Source organism: Elephas maximus, chromosome 12 (assembly GCF_024166365.1).
Source record: "Elephas maximus indicus isolate mEleMax1 chromosome 12, mEleMax1 primary haplotype, whole genome shotgun sequence".
NCBI lineage: Eukaryota > Metazoa > Chordata > Mammalia > Proboscidea > Elephantidae > Elephas > Elephas maximus.
Genome location: NC_064830.1, coordinates 79,090,806 through 79,109,323, shown reverse-complemented (window position 1 = coordinate 79,109,323; position 18,518 = coordinate 79,090,806). Strand labels below are relative to the sequence as shown.

The 18,518-nt window shown below is 48.7% G+C and overlaps 1 protein-coding gene across 1 annotated transcript; it reads left to right on the top strand.

The window, feature by feature from the left end:
* Nucleotides 1–7,686: 7,686 nt before the first annotated feature.
* ITPRIPL2 (ITPRIP like 2) lies at nt 7,687–14,025 on the top strand. Its single transcript, XM_049903876.1, has one exon. It carries the CDS (start codon nt 7,739–7,741, stop codon nt 9,338–9,340), a length of 1,602 nt encoding a protein of 533 aa, XP_049759833.1. The 5' UTR covers nt 7,687–7,738; the 3' UTR covers nt 9,341–14,025.
* Nucleotides 14,026–18,518: the final 4,493 nt, after the last annotated feature.

Here is an 18,518-nt window from a genome sequence, read left to right as displayed (position 1 = left end):
TGCACATCTGGGCCACAGAGGAAGCCTTGCTGCAAGAAGGCTGAAATGGATGATGTTATGGATTGAACTGTGTCCCCCTACAAGTTACGTTGAAGTCTCAATCCCGATAATATGACTCTGTTTCTAAATAGGGTTTTTACTTTTTTATGTTAATGAAGTCAATTCAGAGTAGGGTGGGTCCTACACCTAATCACTTCTGATTGGTATCTTATGAAAAGAGCAGAATAGAGAAAGACATACAGGGGTAGAAGCCATGTGAAGAAAGAGGCAGATGAATATCTACAAGCTGGGGAATGCCAAAGATTGCTGGCAACTACTAGAAGCTGAAAGAGACAAAGAAGGACCTTCCTCTAGAGCTGACACCCTGAGTTCAGATTTCTAGCCTCCAGAGCTGTAAGGAAATGACTTTCTGTTCTTTAAAGCCACCCATTAAATGGTATTATTTGTTACAGCAGCACTAGGAAACTAAGACGGATACGAGCAAACTGAGCCACAGAGTCCGTTCAGTCAGTTCACGAACTCTAGACCTCTGCACAACAGGACCCATTTCCTGTTCCCCTACTGTCACGTGCTTGTTCACCTCTGCACATTTGCACATTTTGTTTCCATTTCCACAATTTCTGTTTATCAGGATCCCATTAATTCAACAAACCTCTACGTGCTGAAGATACCAAGATGAATATGGCAAAGTCCCTGCCTTTAAGAACCTCGTCACTTGGTTAGGGAGATTAATACAAAAATACATTAACCTGCCTTCCCAGGATGGTCTGTTTCTTTCCTATCAAACCCTTTACAGTGCTGAAGGCAGTGACGCACAGGGGTTAAGGGCTCAGCTCTGTAGTCAGACTTGCTAGCTGTGTGGCTCTGAATAAATTACTTAATCTCTCTGTTTAACTTTCCCTACATGTGAAATGGCATTAATAACACAACCTGCCTCACTGGGCTTGTTCTGAGCTTCCTGGGAGCTACTGTGTGGGAAGAGCAGCAGCCAGGACACACGCCATCCGTATCAAACATCTATCATTTCCTGTCCTTCAAAGTCTGACCATATGTCACCGCCTCGTGAGTCTTCCATCATCCTCCTGTGCAAAATGAGTCACCTCCTCTTTCTCTTTTCCTCTCATTGGTGTTTCCATTCTTCTTCCACGGGGCACGCCTCGGGCATAGCAGGAACACTGCAAAGTGTGTGTGGATATATTTGCTGAGTGATATGAAAACAACAGGAGTGGACTTTGTCAAATTTGAAACACGAAAGGAGGTTTTTAATAGTTACCTAAAGGCTAAGAAACTGGCGGTTTTCTGAATCCACCCATAGATGTGGACAGTAAATTAATGAATAAATGAATTTTTATTTATTCGGACACACCTAGCAGTAGATTTTCCACATGCCAAGTTCTGAGGTTTTTATCTTGAATTCTTTGGAGGAAATGAGCTATGGAAACCAAGCTTAGGCAGGAAAAAGAGTAACAGTAGTACATCATTTACTTAGCAAGTATTTACCCCGCACGACTATGGCGAAAGGTCCCTGGGTGGTGTAAACAGTTTGCACCTGATTACTAACCTAAAAAGGACTCCCTGGGTGGTGCAAATGGTTAACCACTTGGCTACTGGCTGAAAGGTTGGCTGTTTGAACCTACCCAGAGGCACCTCGGAAGACAGGCCTGGTGATCTGCTTCTGAAAGGTCATGGTCCTGAAAACTCTATGGAGAAGTTCTACTCTGCACACATGAGGCCACCATGAGTCAAACAGACTCAATGGCAATCAACAACAATACAACAACTGACCTGAAGTTTGGCAGTCCTACCCACCAGCACCTCGGAACAAAGGCCTGGCAATCTGCTTCCATAAAGATTACAGCCAAGAAATCCTAGGGAGCAGTTCTACTCTGTAACACATGGGGTCACCATAAGTAGGAATCAACTTGATGGCAGTGGGTTTGGGTTTTTTTTTTTTTTGGTTGCTATGGCAAACAAGAAAACAGACCCAAATCTGTTTTCATGGAGCTTACATTCTAAAGGAAAAGGATACAAATACATAATTTGTCTGGAGGCCAAAAAGAAAAACAAAGTGGGGTGTGGGAACAGAGTGACGTGGCTGCTGTTTTATGGAGGCGGGGTTTAGGAAGGACTTTCTGATAAGGTGACATTTGAGCGGAGGCCTGGGGAAAGGTCAGCAGGCACCAAAAACAGCAAGTGCAAAAGAGGGCATGTGCATGGGTGTTCAAGCAGCAGTGAGGTCACCGCTGAGTGAGGAGGAGAGGTGGAGGCCAGGAGGGCCTGGCGGGCCGTGGACTTTACTCTGAGTAAATGGGAAGCTGGTGGAGGCTTTCGAACAGAGAAGCAGCATGATCTGATTTAGGTTTTAGAAAGATCATTGTGGCTTCCAGGTGAAGAAGGGACTCTATGAGGCAGGGGTGGAAGCAGAGGTGGTTATAAATGGGCAGGTGGTAGATGAGGCAGCCTGGGCTATGGTGGTAGAGAGGGTGAGAAAGATTAGTAGGATTCACTAAGGGCAGATAATGACAGCAGCTTACATGCCAGGTATTGTGCTAAGGAGCATTATCTCGTTTAATCTTCCCAGTGCCCTGTTTTTTATTATTATTATTTTGGCTTCAACAAAATAGAAGTTAGTGCACCTCATGCACGGCTACCACCTGTCCATCAGTGGAGGCTTGTATGTTGCTATGATGCCGAACAGGTTTCAGCAGAACTTCCAGACTAAGACAGACTAGCAAGAAAGGCCTGGCGATCTCCTGAAAATCAGCCGATGAAAATCCTACGGATCACAACAGTATGATTCCTAACCAATCATGGAGATGGCGCAGGACCTAGCAGCATTCCATTACATCGTCCATGGGGTCGCCATGAGTTGGGGGCCGACTTGACGGCAGCTAACAAGAAGTCTGGGTAAGGGGTCCAGGCTGATCTGAGAGCTGGACAGTGTTGAGGACCTGAGCTCCTTCCATGTTGTTGCTCCTCCATGCTCTAGATTGGGGGCTGGGAACCTATGGCCAGCAGGCAAAACTCACCTGTTCTTGTACAACCTGCAAGCTAAGAATGGTTTAAAACCGTCGAGTCGATTCTGACTCATAGCAACCCTCTAGGACATAGTAGAACTGCCCCGTAGAGTTTCCAAGGATGGTTTATATATATATATTATAGAACGGTTTGTACATATCTAAATAATTGAAAAAGAATCCAAAGTGTATTTCATGGCATGAAAATGGTAAGAAATTCAAATTTCGGTGTCCATAAATAAATTTTAATTGAATCATAGCCCTGCCCACTCATTTATTTATATATTGTCTATAGCTGCTTTAGGAGCCCTGGTGGCACAGTGGTTAAGTGCTCAGCTGCTAACTGAAAGGTTGGTGGTTCAAACCCACCAGCTGCTCCACGGGAGAAAGATGTGGCAGTCTGTTTTCATAAAGGTCACAGCCTTGGAAATGCTACGGGGCAGTTCAACTCGGTCCTGTAGGGTCGCTATGAGTCAGAACCAGCAACCGGTTTCATTTTTGGTTTTTATGACTGCTTTGGGGCTATAATGGCAGAGCTGAGTAGTTGTGACAGAGATTGTATGGCCCGCAAGGCCTATTTATTCTCTAGCCCTTTACAGAAAATGTTTGCTGACCCTTGATCTGTGGTATTGCCCTCATTTGTCTGGCTGAAGATAGCATGCCATCATATCTGCCAAGGAAAAAATAAATCACCCAGTTTTTATTAGCCCCATTTTATAGATGGGGAAATTGAAGCAAAGTGAAGTTAAGAGGCTTATCCAAATGTGGTGGCCACCTGTTATGTCCACATGCTATAACACTGCCACCCCCCTTTCTGTAGCCACAGCATTGTGACTTTCCTTGGGAGGCCCTCCATTTTCCCCCCTCCCCGACACACACAGTCCCATGGTTTGCGTGCAGATGACCCTAACTCCTGGCTCCAGGGTTGGGTACTCAACCCCAGGACAGGTTGGTCAGTGCATCCAGCCCCTACTTCATCTCTCTGAGCACATGGCCCAAGGCTACCCCAGGGCGTTTGCTGCAGCTTTCAGGAAAGGAAAGCCTACTTTCCATCTGCACTGAGGATCATGTGAGAGGAGAGCAGCAGGGTGTCCTACCGAGAGGTCGTACGAGAGAGCATTAAGCCGGGCCAAGGTGCAGCGGGTTTCTCTTAGACACAGCCTTTCTGGCCCTGGCTTTGTAGTTCTGCCGAGGTGATTTGCTGGGCCACAAATCTTGCAAGGGATTGGTTAGTCTACTATGCAAACAGTGTGCATAAAATCATCCAATAGGATTAGGTGATCTTTCAGGAATTGGTCAACTACTATGCAAATTAAGTGACCATGGCCTACTTAGGGGATTGGTTAGTTCTGGTCCTGGTAGGAGGACCATACCTTGAAATTGACAAGTGAGCCCTGGTGGCGCAGTGGTTAAGTGATATGGCTGCTAACCCAAAGGTCGGCAGTTCAAGTCCACCAGTCGCTCCTTGGAAGCCATATGAAGCAGTTCTACTCTGTCCTCTAGGGTCAGAATGGGTCGGAATTGAGTCGACGGCAAAAGGTTTGGGTTTTGGTTAGGCTTACATAAGGGCCAATTCCCCAGAGGTTGAGGGGACCTCACTACCATCAAGAAGAGCCTGGAGTGGATGTGTTCTCCGGACTCTGGGTTCCTGTGCTGAAAACCTCCTAAAAGAGCTATTGTACGTATGGCTCAAGAGCTGTAACGCTGAAGACAGTTTGAGGTGGCACCACATGGCACAGCAACATAAGCAGCCGCAGCACAAGCAGTATGAGCCAGGAGACCAGTGAGAGGTGGCCGCGGTGGGCTTGCCGAGCCATGGAACAGGAGAGAGCTGAGAGTGCCTTTAAGCAGGAGGCTTGCTATGGAGTGGGGTGCCTCTGGGCACTTGTCAGGGGATCTAAAGAGCTTTAACACTTGCCTGAGCAGGGCAGAGGCTGAGAGAAGGCCCGCCAGCAGGCATGGCTGAGAAGCTGAGAGCTCTCTTGGCTGGAAGCTGTCCTGACTGAAGACCTGTCTCCTGTCTCCTGAGTTGTATCCTGTTACTTCCCTAATTAACTACATAATTGTGAATATAGTCTATGAGTTCTGTGTGGCCACTGCAACAAATTATTGAACCTGGCAGAGATACAGAGAGTGCAATGTATGTGTGTGTTGCGGGGCGTGGGGGGAGGGGGGACAGCTGGTGTCAGAAATGGTGAAGAAGTTGGAAGAGGTATCAGCTTTGTGCTGATGGTGATTCTCATCCCCTCGGAAGTTAGGAGACTTCTGATGCTACTAGACAGCAAAAGGAAAGAGCTGAAGAGCAGAGAGAACAGGTCCTTATCGTATATGAGCACCTAGATTCAACTGCACCTGAAGCTGGTTCCCCATGGACTTCTCAGTTAACATGATACATTAATTCCAATCTTGCTTAAGCCAGTTTTAGCTGTGCTTCTCTCACCTGTAATCCAAAGCATCCTGATGGACAGACTATGGTCTCATAGCTAATAGCAGTGGAGATGGGATCTGAAAGCAGATCTGTTTAGCTCTATCAGGCTCAATCCAGGATTTCCCAGGAGTAATTCTGGAGCTTAATCCAGGAGCTATCCTGAGTCCTGGCTTCCAGACGGCAGCTGGGTTTGACCTTGCTCTACTTCAATGATGATGCGAGCAGGGAAGGTACAATTGAGTGGCCTGTCAATCAATCAAACTGGAAACCCTGGTTTTTTTATAGTGGTTAAGTGCTACCGCTGCTAATCAAAAGGTCAGCAGTTTGAATCCACCAGGCGCTCCTTGGAAACCCTATGGGACAGTTCTACTCTGTCCTATAGGGTCACTATGAGTCAGAATCGACTCTACGGCAACAGGTTTGTTTCCTTTTTTCAAGAATCAATCCAGATAATTTCTGAGAGTGTCACTCCCTGTTAAGAAAGAAACAAAACAGGCTTCCTGGGACTCAGGTCCCAGCGCAGGCCCTGACAAAGGATGCAGAGAAATTCCCTGCAGACGAGGAAAAGACATTCACATGGTCCCTCTTCCTGGGAGTCTTGCCCACTGGGTTCTCCCAGAGAGACAGATGCTTGGATTCAAAGCTCAGCTCTGCCAAGGCCGTGTGACCTTAGGCAAGTGGCTGAACCTGCCTTCCGGTTTCCTCATCCGAAAAATGGGGAGAAAAATAGTATCCATTTATTGGGATTAACCAAAAAAAACAAAAAACCAAACCCACTGCTGTCAACTCGATTCTGACTCATAGCAACCTTATAGCACAGAGTAGATCTGTGCCATAGAGTTTCCAAGGAGTGCCTGGTGGATTTGAACTGCTGACTTTTTGGTTAGCAGCCGTAGCATGGAAACCGTGGTGGTGTAGTGGTTAAGTGCTACTGCTGCTAACCAAAGGGTCAGCAGTTCGAATCCGCCAGGCGCTCCTTGGAAAGCTCCTTGGAAACCCTGTGGGGCAGTTCTACCCTGTCCTATAGGGTCGCTATGAGTCCGAATTGACTCGACGACATTGGGTTTGGTTTGGTTTAGCCATAGCACGAAGTGAGGAGTAAATAAGTTAATTTGCATAAAGTGATTAGAGCAGTGCCGGTAAGGACGGTAATCGTTCCCAGTGCTGGCTCCTCCTCTTTCGGGTCTCAGACGAATGTCACCCTGGGGAGACCCCCCCTCCCCCACTGAATGGGAAGCAGTCACCCTCTCAATCTGTCTCCATCACAACACAGCTTTGTTTCTTTCAGGGCATCTTCCCCATATCCGCTCCTTTCTCTTTTGGTTTCCTTTTTTTTTTTTTTAACCAGGCCTTAAGCTCCACCGAAGGGGGGAAACCTTGTCTATGTTGTTAACCGCCATTTCCTCAGCACCTAGCACCCTGCCTAGCACATTGTAGGTGCTCAGTAAATACTGGCTTGAATAAAGGACACCAGCACACGGCAGGGGCCACTCCCTTCCCGAGCCTGCCACGCCACCACAACTTGCTGGCGGGGGGAGGGGAAGCGGGTAGCCTGGATGTGAACAGTTTCTCGTTTCCAACTTCCCAGTATACTTTCATGTCGCACAACTCGAGGCTCCCCGGACAAAGCCACCTAGCCCCGGAACCGTGGCCTTCTCAGGTCTGCCTTCGGGGAGGAAAAATGGGGTTGGCCCGGGGGACGCCAGTGCCAAGCGCTTCTAGAAGTCCCTCCCGCCGCCCGCGTCGCTTTAAGGCGGAGGCCCGGGAGGGGGCCGACCCCGCCCGCCCGCCGGCTCCACACTCCGCTGCAGACTTCGGCATTTCCTCCCCGCCAGCTGGCGCGCCCTCGCCTCCCCTCGGAAGAGGAAGCAACCGGGGCCCGAGTAACGGGAACGAGCACGGAGGGGAGCCGCGAAGAATCCAGGGTCCGCGGCGCCAGGCGGGGCGCCCAGGGTAGGCGGCGAGCCGGGTAGAGCCAGAAACTGGCCGAAGACAGCGCGCCGGGGCGCCGGGCGGGGAGGGCCGCCGGGCGGGACGCAGCGCGCAGGCGGCGCAGGGCGCGGCCCGGAGCCCGAGAGTACAGGGCGGGCCGCAGCTGGAAGGAAAACTTGAGCTGGGAGCGGAGGCCGAGCTGGAGAGGGGCTTCCCCGGGCCCTGCGAGGCGGGGGCGGCCGCCGAAGTGAAGGAGCCGGCGCCGGCGGGGGCGCCCGGGCGCTGCGCGCATGCTGGGCCGGGGGCACCGCCGGGGCTCGCGCCCTGGGCTGCTCGGCCACCGCTGCCCCGGGCGCCCAGCATGTCGGTGCACTACACTCTGAATCTGCGCGTCTTCTGGCCGCTGGTGACCGGCCTGTGCACCGCTCTCGTGTGCCTCTACCACGTCCTGCGGGGAAACGGGGGCGTCCCGGCCGAGCCCCCAGACAGCTCAGACGGCGGCTTCCCGCTGCTCAAGGCGGCAGTCCTGCTCCTCCTCGGCTATGTCCTTCTGCGCTGCCGCCACGCTGTCCGCCAGCGCTTCCTGCCCCAGCCCCCCCGCTTGGGGGGCCACCCCGCCTTGTCCCCGAGGCCCTTCAGAGAGCCCGGCCTTGGCATCTTGCTGGAGAGTTACTATGAGCACGAGGTGCGCCTGTCGCCGCACGTGCTGGGCCACAGCAAGGCGCACGTGAGCCGGATCGTAGGCGAACTGGTGCGGGCTGGCCGTGCCCGGACGTCCCCAGGCCCCATCCCCGGCGGTGCTCTGGCCTTGGCCTTCCGCGGAGACTTCATCCAAGTGGGCAGCGCCTACGAGCAACATAAAATCCGCCGGCCAGACAGCTTCGATGTGCTGGTGCCGCTGCGCCTCCCGCCGCTCGTGGCGCTGGAGCCGCGGAGCCTGGGCGCCGAGTCCGCGCTGGCCCCGGCTTTCCGCGGCTGCTTCTTGTGCGCCCTCAAGGCGCCGCCCGCGCCATCAGGGGCCCCCTCGGGCCACTGGCTCCGGGACTGCAAACCCTTTGCCGAAGGCTTCTGCGTGGACGTGCGTGGGCGGCGTCACCTCTCTGCCACACTGGTTCTGCGCTGGTTTCAGTCGCACCTGCAACGCTCTCTGGCCACTGTGCGCTACAGCCTGGAGGGTCGCTGTCGGGTCAGCCTGACCCCGGGCGGCCTAGAGCAGCCACCCACCCTGCACATCCTGCCCTGCCGCACTGACTACGGCTGCTGCCGCCTTTCCATGGCAGTGCGTCTCATCCCTGCCGTCCATCTGGGCGACGGCGTGTTCTTAGTGGCACCGTCGCCCTCGCCCGCAGGGCCCCTGTCGGAGCTCCCGGGAGGCCTGCGCTCCGAGGCGCTGTGGGGCGTGAACACAGCACGCCAGGAGCAGAAGCTGCTGAGCTGGCTGCAGGAACGGGCCCCACCAGGTGCCTGCTACCTCAAGTGCCTGCAGTTGCTAAAGGCCCTTCGAGACCTGGGTGCCCGTGGGCTGGACCCAACGGCTGCCACCCAGTGGGGGCGCATCCTGTCCTCATACGTGCTCAAGATGGCACTGCTGGCGGTGCTATTGCGTGAGGGGGCCCCTGCGCAGGTCTGGGATGAGGTACACTTGGGCGAGCGCTTGGAGGAGGTGGTACAGTTTCTTAGGGACTGCCTGCTGCAACGCCGCACACTCTTCCACTGCGTCCTGGGTCCTGGCGGGGCAGCCGCTGAAGTGGGCCCCCTGCCTAAGGTGCTGCGCGAAGCCGCCCCAGTAGACCTCCTGGCGGCTTTCGACCAGCGCGCCCGGGAACTCGCAGCGGCGCGGTTGCTGTCCACGTGGCGAAGGCTGCCGCAGCTTCTCCGGGCCTACGGCGGTCCCCGCTACCTTGCCAGGTGCCCCCCACCCCGGAGTCAGCGCACCCAGGGATTCCCTGAAGATGAACCGTAATTCGTGACAGCGCCCCCACCTGCCCAAATGCTCCTAAAGCCTCTCCTGCGGTGTGGGATGGGGGAGGGCGGTTAAGCCAGTTTAAACCTAGGAAGATGAGCTGCAGAAGGTGCTGGGAAATTTGAAGGATGCTACAAGCTTTGGTGGCTTAAATGTCACTTGGCTCCACAGTCTAGTATAGTTATAGCACCTTGTTCATGCCCACGTGAATATCCGGGGAAAGGTATGAAAAGACACCCAACTGCAGCAGCTAAGAATTGGTCCAAATATTGTGCCGTGTGGAATAAGTCTGTTGAAGGGCCCGGCTTTTAGGGGAAGTCCGGTAGAGGAAGCAAGAACTAACTGCAGGGGAAGGTTCCTTATATAGGTTCTACAAACAGCTCTCTCCTGCCCCCAAATTTAAAAGAAGCTAATGTTTTCGAGGTAGCTACTTGCTAGATACTTGGTTCCCCCTTGTCTTTAAAAGGAAAAAAAAAAGTCTTAATTCACAAATGGAATTGAAATTCTCTTGCAGGGGCTGCTGTTCTGAGAACTTAGTTTTCACTATTTAATGTATTTTGCAAGCAGTGCAATCATGGGTGTTTGACAGGGTTGTGAAGAATTAAGTCACACGTGTTGGGAGGCACACATGAGTTGGTTAGAGAGACTTTCAGAGGAAATTCCACTTTATTTTGATGCATTTCTTCTTTCTGTGGTGATTGCTAGTGCCAAGCATTACATCTGAAAGGGAGACCAATCATGTTCATGATTAAGAAATGGGCAGCCTTGAAAAGCAGCCAGCAGGCTTGCTTACATCCCTCCAGGGCACAATCTAGGACTATGTACCAGTCAGTCAACCCTGTTTATTGAGCATCTACTGTGAGCCAGGCAAGTGCAAAGTGGCAACAAAATACATGTATAAGGCGGTACTGGTGAGGGCTTAAAACATGTTGAGTTTGGAGAAAGATGTATTTCACATCTTTGCCTTTAGGGTATCTCACCAGGGAGGGTTTGCTGCTGGTTGGGAATGGAACCTGTTTTGCATGGGGATTACTTTGTGGTTTAAAGAGATAATGAAGTGAAAATGCCTGTTGCAGTGCCTAGCACGTAGTTAGTGCTTTCAGTCAATGTTCAATGATGGCTAGTGGTTGAAATTTTCCTTCTGGCATCGCCCAAGTAGACTGAAGTGGACTTGGCCAACTTTGAAGAGCTGTTGGTTCTGCACAAGCCTGGCAAAGCATTTCATTTATAGTTTAGAATATTGGGCTCTATGTTTGAAGAGCAGAGGAGAAATACCATCGGGAAGACAGGCCTTGAGAGCATCTACTCTGTTCTTTTTGGGCACAAATATCATCACTCTGGGTATATTTTGCAGCCAGCAGGAGCCCACTCTGAAATCTCTCCTGTACCTCCAAATTTCTAATGGCCCTCAATTTTCATCAGTCAACTTAAAAGTCAGCTTCAGTTTAGAGCGGTCTGTCATCCCCTTAAGAGCCTGGGTGGCTGCCAACCTAAAGACTGGCAGTTCAAGCCCACCCAGCAGCACCATGGAAGAAAAGCTTGGTGAACTGCTACCATGAAGATTACAGACAAGAAAGCCCTACGGAGCAGTTCTACTGTGTAAACACATGGAGTCACGATGAGTCAGAACTAACTTGAGGGCAGTGGGTATCGTTTTATCATCCCCTTGCCTGACTGGAAAAGCGGCTAGCCCCAGTGTTACACTTTGGGGTTTTTTTTTTTTTTAAACAAAGACATGTACTTCCTTAGACTCTTAAAGGTAAAACTTGGAAGGCAGAAGTAGCTGTGTGGTGGGGCCATTGTTTAATTTCTGAGCTATTTTGAGGGAGCCCCTTAAACCTTACTTCTTTAGGGGATCCAGTTGGGGACTGCAAGAAATCATTGTGAATAAATGATTTACAGGGAATTCTCACCAGGGCTGCATAGATTTCTTCTATCCTTTGAAGCCTTGGACTGTAAGAGACATAGCAAATGCGCTGTCTGTTTGACGTTGTAGTGGGGATGGTTCCCTTGAATACCACAAACATCATTCCTAGCTTTTGACATTATGTTATGTCCTAAGGTACTGCATTTAGCAAATGGCTCAGTCTATCAATTTCCTGCAAAGCTATCAACTGCACAGTGTTCTTTAAATTACTTTTTAAAACAAATGCCAAGAGTAGATCATATGTATATGTATATATGAAAAAGAATTTCTATACCCAGCTGCAGTTTCTCCTGTAGTCATTAAGTCTCCTGGAGTTGGGGGACAGCAAGGCTCTCAGAGGGATTATAAAGCTTTAAAAGCAGAGTTTTCCAAATGTTTTTAGCCAAGTTGATGGATTTCTTTTTTTATCTTGATAATATTTTGAAACATATATCTAGTAAGATACTGTTCTTGTAGCTTTTGTTCAGGTTAATTTCCCAAAGCCTCATCCATCCTCAAGGTTTTTAATTATTTTTTTTAATTAATGGGGCATTGTATTTGTGAGTTTTTAAGAGATGAATGTTTTATTTAAATACCATGCTGAGCAATTGTTCTGTGCACATGGTGACCAAAACGTAGAGATTTAGATCAATTTTGATCAATGTTTAGTCATCCAAATCATGTACTGTGTACAAATGAGACAATAGGGCACATTTGCCAGGTCTGACGGATGCCCAAGGCACTTAAATTAAGCTCCATTCTGTATTTTATTAGGGCTCTGTCACGTCCTTCATTTAACATGTGCACATTTTTGGTGTATGCTTGGTACTGGAGATTCACATAGGCAAATATTCTCAGACAGGAAGGCTCAAAATTGCTTATGTAACAAATAAAAAAAAGATGAGTTTTCTAGCCAGCGCCTGAAGAAAATGCTTTGGGGAAGATGAGTCAGCCATCTTGCCCCAGACACCCTTTGGTAACTCCCACTGGCCAGTCTTGGGAGCCATTCTGGAATGCTTGTGGGCTGGGAGGAGGAGGTTTTTTGCGAAATGAAACTGAAGCTGAGAGAGGGGAAGATGAGAGTGAACCAGAGAAATCTGAAGAATTCAGGAAGGATGACCTAAGTTGGAAGTGAGGGGAGAGAAGGGCAAAGAGGAGATGGGGCGAAAACCATAGGAGGGTGTGAGAGAAGTTTGGGTTAGGAAATACATTTTTAGGTGGGTAAGATTTCAAACCAGGGGTCGCAAACTCAGCAGCCTGCAGAAGCAAGGTAGGGAGGTAAATGGGGGACGGCGGGGTTATACTCACCTTAAGGGGACCAAATTACTCACCTCCAGACCTATTTTTGCCACGCAGGATTGCAAGCCCCAAAGTGTCAGATCTTTGATTAAAAACGGGGGGGGAGGGGGGCTGGCTGGAAATCTAATTTTTTTTTTAAGTGAAACTTTATTATACAGATAATTTAAAAATGTCCAAAACATCACATGGACCAAACAAAACATTTGACTGAGCCCGGGGCTACCATTTTGCGAACCCTGCCTTACACAGCTAACCCCCCAAAGCATGTATAAGGTTATATTTATTGTTGTGGTTAAAGTGTTGTTATGTATAGTTGGGGGTGTGATATTTCAAGTCTTTATTTCTCAGAGCTAAGCTTTATTGTAAAAACAAACCCCTCAAAAATTAACACAGTCACAGATAACACTTAATTCCCAGAAGGACCCAGGGTTCTAGAGATTCTCCATCAAACTAACGTGGGCCAGTTCTTGACATTTCGTTCCTGGTGATTTGGGGCTAAACTCCTTAGATCTGTTGGAGTTGGCAGATGAGTAATCAGGAAGTATTGTTCAGTAGTTTGTTTTTGATTTTTAGAATTAAATTTATGGGTTTTTTTTTTTTTTTTTTTTGGTGGGATCTTAAGCCTGTGCCTTAGCAATGATCACTGGTGGCCATGAACACCAGAAAAATAGTGTTGGATCTTTGGCTCAAGCTTCTTAGGCTTGTTAGCATTCCCACTGCCAAGGTCAGACTTCTCACCTGGTTGTTTCCATCCCTGTCTGACTTGGTGGTGCCCACCACTGTGGACATCCTAGCACTCTGAGGGAGTTACCCATCATCCTTCCAAACATTTGCCATTGATCCTCATGGAGTAAGTCGTTTCTGTCAAACGGCCTTTGACTTTGATGAAGATTTTTACTTCTCACTCCCACCCCTGTGGGGGAAGATGGTTGTCTCCCTCACCAGTGGTGGGAAAAATTAACCTCAGCGTTTCTAGTGTTCTTTAAGTGGGAGACAAGTTCAGTGTTATCACCGTGGTGTGTGTTAATTTTTAAAAAATTGCATCTCTGCTACTGAGACACTACTGTTTATTTTGTATTTTGTACGTACGTAGCACATAGCTTGGTGGGGATAAAGCAAGTATATGTTGGGAGGGGGTGATTCATGTAGACAGAATAAACTAAAATGTCCAGCTAAATTATATCTAATCTGGTTTTTGAAGTATCAGATATTCAGGAATATTTTAGCACGTTTGCTTTAAAAAAAAAAAAAAGGTGCCTTGATGCAGTCACTTGACTTAAAACATTCCTATTGTATGGTAATTTTATAATGTGTCTTGTGATCCCAAACTGTGTATTATGATGCAATCTGTTGGCTGTAGTTGTAGCATAAGTTTTGTTCCAGTAACGAAGGCCAAAGAGTTCATCAAATATGGTTCAGTTGCAACAGTCGTGGAAAAACCATTTTGATCACATCAAATTCCACGGCCCAATTAGTTGAAGCCTGCGCTTCGTTTTCTAGTTCAGGTTGGATTAAACTTGCACTTTTAATCATATGGGTCATTTGGGGACCTCGTTCTTTTATACTTTGCTTTATTAATAAAGGAACTTGTAGAAACCTCTGGAGTGGATGTCAGATTTTGCTGGGGGGAGGGGGGCAGCCTGCGCTTGCACTGGCTTGTGATTCCTTGCACAAGCCTCAAGTGTTCTTGGCATCTGGATATACTGGGAGTCTTTTCCCAGGCAGCAAATCTGGGGGTTATTGTTTGCACAGAATTGGCTCCGTACAGAGGTGGGAAAGGATGCCAGTTCATAGCTCTGCAGGCGTGTAGCCTGGGGCCCTGCCTTCAAGTCCCTCATTAAAGGGAGTCACTAATTGTCACAGAAAGGTTAGCAGTTCGAACCCACCAGCCTCTTGCAGGGAGAAAGATTCAGCAGTCTGCTTCCGTAAAGATTACCCATTGCTGTCTAATGGATTCTGACTCATAGCAACCCTGTAGTACAGAGTAGAACTGCCCCGTAGGGTTTCCAAGGAGCAGCTGGTGGATTTGAACTGCCGACCTTTGGTTAGCACCCGAGCTCTTAACCACTGTGCCACCTGGGTTTCCCATAAAGATTATAGCCTCGGAAACCATACGGGGCAGTTCTACTCTGCCCTGTAGGGTTGCTATGAGTCAGGTTGACTGGATGGCAAAGTGTGATTTTTTTTTCCCCTTACCTAGAACCTACTGCCCCACCCCTCCTTTCTGCCTCCCGCCTTTCCCTCATACGCCCAAACACAAAATTCAGGCCTTGGCCTATGGCCAATTTATAGTTTAAGAATTTTGCCCAGAAATCTTCTAGACCCCCAGGCCCTTTCCAAATGGTAAACATTTGGTAATATGAAAAACCACCAGGCTCCAGGTGAGCTGGAATTTTGAAGGCCATGGAGGACTGCTGAGCAACTTCTATGCCAGGTGGAAGCTAGGAAACCTGCAGCCACAGGTTAATCACCTGGTAGAATACTTGCCCAGGGGAAAGTCTTGGTGGGGTGTGTCTTGTTTTGTTTTCAGCAAGTAGTTATTGAACTGTCACTGTGCCAGGAACTGTCCCAGGGCATTGAGGACACACACAGTGAGGAGACAGATGTGGTTCCTGCCCCATGAGCTCATTGTGAGAGGCAGGTAATTCAAGAAGCCGTTTCCATGAAGTGTGGTGAGTGTCTGGGGGGAGGGTGTGAAAGCTCAGAAGAGGGGCACCTTGTGCAGTTTACGGGCTCCACGGAGGGCTGCTCAGAAGAAGTGACATCTAGGCTGAGAGCCAAAGATGACTAGGACTTAGCAGAGCAAAGGGAGCTGGGCTGGAGAAGAATATAGCAGGCAGAGGTGAAAGGAATATTCCAGTTTGGCAGAAAGGAGGGTGGGGCAATGGGCAGAGGGGCTTCAGTGGCAAAGCATGAGGCAGGAGAGGCAGGAAGGTGCCAGGCCGCAAAGGGTCCTGAAGCCAGAGCTGCTCAAACCGGAGTCTTGATAAAATACAGATTCTGATTCAGCAGTTCTGGAATGGAAAAAAGTCCCTATATGGTGCAAATGGTTTGAGCTCAACTGCTAACCTAAAGGTTGGCAGTTTGAACATACCCAGTGGCACCAAGGAAGAAAGGCCTGGTGATCTGCTTCCGTGAATATTACAACCAAGAAAATTTTATGGAGCATCTCTCTGTAACGCGTGATGTTGCCATGAATTGGAATTGACTCAATGGCAATGAGTTTGGTTTTGGCTTTGGAGCAGGGCCTGAGATTCTGGTTTCTAACAAGTTCCCAGGTGATGGTGATGCCGATGGTTCCCGTCCAGCACCCACAGTTGGACTGCAAAGTAATTGCAAGGCTGTAACCGCCCTGAGCATTTGGACTGATTCTGACGGCACTGGGGAGCCACTGACTGCTTTAGGCAAGGAGTGGTAGGGTCATGTTTGCATTTGGCTCAGTCTGGCTGCAATGTAGACAGTGGATTAACCAGGGGTTGGCAAACTACTATCTGGGTATTTTTTTTTTTTTAAATAAAGTTTTATTGGAATACCCAACCCACTAAACCCACTGCCATCGAGTTGATTCCTACTGAGAGCGACCCTATAACCATGCCCTTTTGTATAACTGTCTACGGCGGGTTTCACTTTAAATGGCGAAGTTGAGTAATCGCAAAGCCAAAAATATTTACTCTTTGACCCTTTGCAGAAAAAGTAATTGGATGTTGCAGTGGTCTGGGCCTGGACAGGGGGCCTGGGGTGGGGCCAGAGAGACAAATTCTTCTAGAGACGAAACAGTAGCGTGGTTAGGACCAGGACTTTAGTGCCAAGAGACCTGTCTTCAAATCCTACCTCTTGCATTTTCTGTCTGTGTGTCTCTCTGCAAATTTACCTAATCCTCTGAACCTTAACTCCCTCATCTGTAAAATGGGATTAAAACTAGAACCTCCTTTTTAGGAGCGATTGAGGATTAAGTGGGCTTTTGCATGCAAAGTGCTTGGCACAAAATAAGCACCCAGTACATGTCAGTATGGAGTTCCTGGGTGGTGGAGACAGTTATTGCACTAGTCTGCTAACCAGAAGGTTCAAGTCCACCCAGTAGATTGCCAGGCCTTTCCTCCAGGAGGTCTCTGGGTTCACTCAAACCTCCAAACTTGGTTAGCAGCCAAGTGCATTAACCGTTCGCGCCATGCAGGGACCCCGACTTAAGTCTTGTTTTTCTCATGCACAGAAGCCTGGAGGTAGGCAGCCAGTGGTTCAGGGATGAATCAGGGACCCACGTACATTTTTGCTCTGCAATTCTGGGTACTTTATCTTTTATCTTTATCTTTTGTTATGTGAAGGGTCCACAATGGGTAATATAATTTCAGGCATTGTGAGTTTAAGTCTGGAAGAAGAGAGAATGGGTTAGAGAACCCGGGATACATCCTCTTATATCTCATTGGTCAGAAAGGTGTCACATGACCACTCCTAGCTGCAAGGGAAGCTGGGAAAGAGAACCTGGCATAGGGTACACTGCAGCCCTGACCAAAATATGAAAGAAGCATGGATATTACTAATAAGTGTTACAGCAGAAGATTGTGTTAAAGACGTGAGAAGTAATTAAAAAAAAAAAAATCAGTTGCCATTGAGTTGATTCTGACTCATGGCAACCCCACGTGTACAGAGTAGAACTGTGCTTTATAGGGTTTTCAGGGCCGTGACCTCTTGGAAGTAGATTGCCAAGCCTTTCTTCCGAGGCACCCTGGGTGTGTTCATACTGCCAATCTTTTGGTTAGTAGTCAAGTGCCTAACCATTTGCACCACCCAGGGATTCCATACCATAATTTTTTAAGGCCTAGTATATAGTAAATGCTCCATAAATGTTGTTAGTATTGGTGTCCCAGCTCCATCACTCACCGACTTATTATTTTGGGCAAACCAGTTAACTTTTCTAGACATCTGCAAAATTTCCACATTTACAAAATGGAGGTGATAATCCCTCCTTTCATAGGTTCGTTGGGGAAATCCAGGAGTAATGTGTGTGAAACAGAGAAGTGCTATCCAACTGTTGGCTATGTTCTCTGAGGAGTGGTGCCCAGCATCTTTGGAACAACAGAAGGTGAATCTATTTCTTAAGACAGAGTCATGCTCAGGCACCCTGCCCAATGCCTCCCCACTACAGTCTGAACCAAGCTTCTTTCCTCAGGACTGTAATTGAGTCTGCGCTTGTGGATAGTTGTTTCCTGTGTCCCCAGGAGGAAGGGCATTGAGTGGGAGGATCATGTCTCTTTCTTATGAATTATGTCATATTCTTAGGAACTTCCTCCCAAATTTGATTTTCATTGCTTGGGGCGTGGGCAGAAAGCGTAGGCCAGTTGATGCGTAACAATACATGCATAACAATACATGAGGGGCTTCATAAAAATATCAGCTCTTGGGGTTCCACCCTAGACCAAGAGATCAGAAACCCTGAGGTTAAAGCCCAGGCGTGGGTAGTTTTTACAGCTCCCTGGATTATTCTAAGGAGATCCTGGGTTGTGCAAGCAGTTAACACGTTCAGCTACTAACCAAAAGACGGGCGGTTCAAGTCCACCCAGAGGCACCTTGGAAGAAAGGCCTACTTGTGAAAAACTCAGCCATTGGAAGCCCTGTAGAGCACAGTTCGACTCTAACACACCTAAGGTCGCCTAAAGTGGAAATCGACTCCATGGCAACTGGCTGAATGATTCTAAACTGCAACCAGGGTTGTAACCACTGGTTTGGCTTTGATGACCCATCTGGTACTTTACAGTAGGGTACCTGTGATCTCCTTACCTGGTGTGGTGGAACCATGAGCTGTGCACGTGAGGTTTACTTTGTGGGTGGAATAAAATCCTAGGACAGATCTCTTCAGCTGCAAGGCGCAAGGCAAAGTACCACTGCTAAGCAGGCACGCATTTAATCCCACCGGCAGCTTCCCTTTTCCCCAACTGCAAGGAGACAGAAACAACTTGTCAGCCAAGAAAAGCCTCT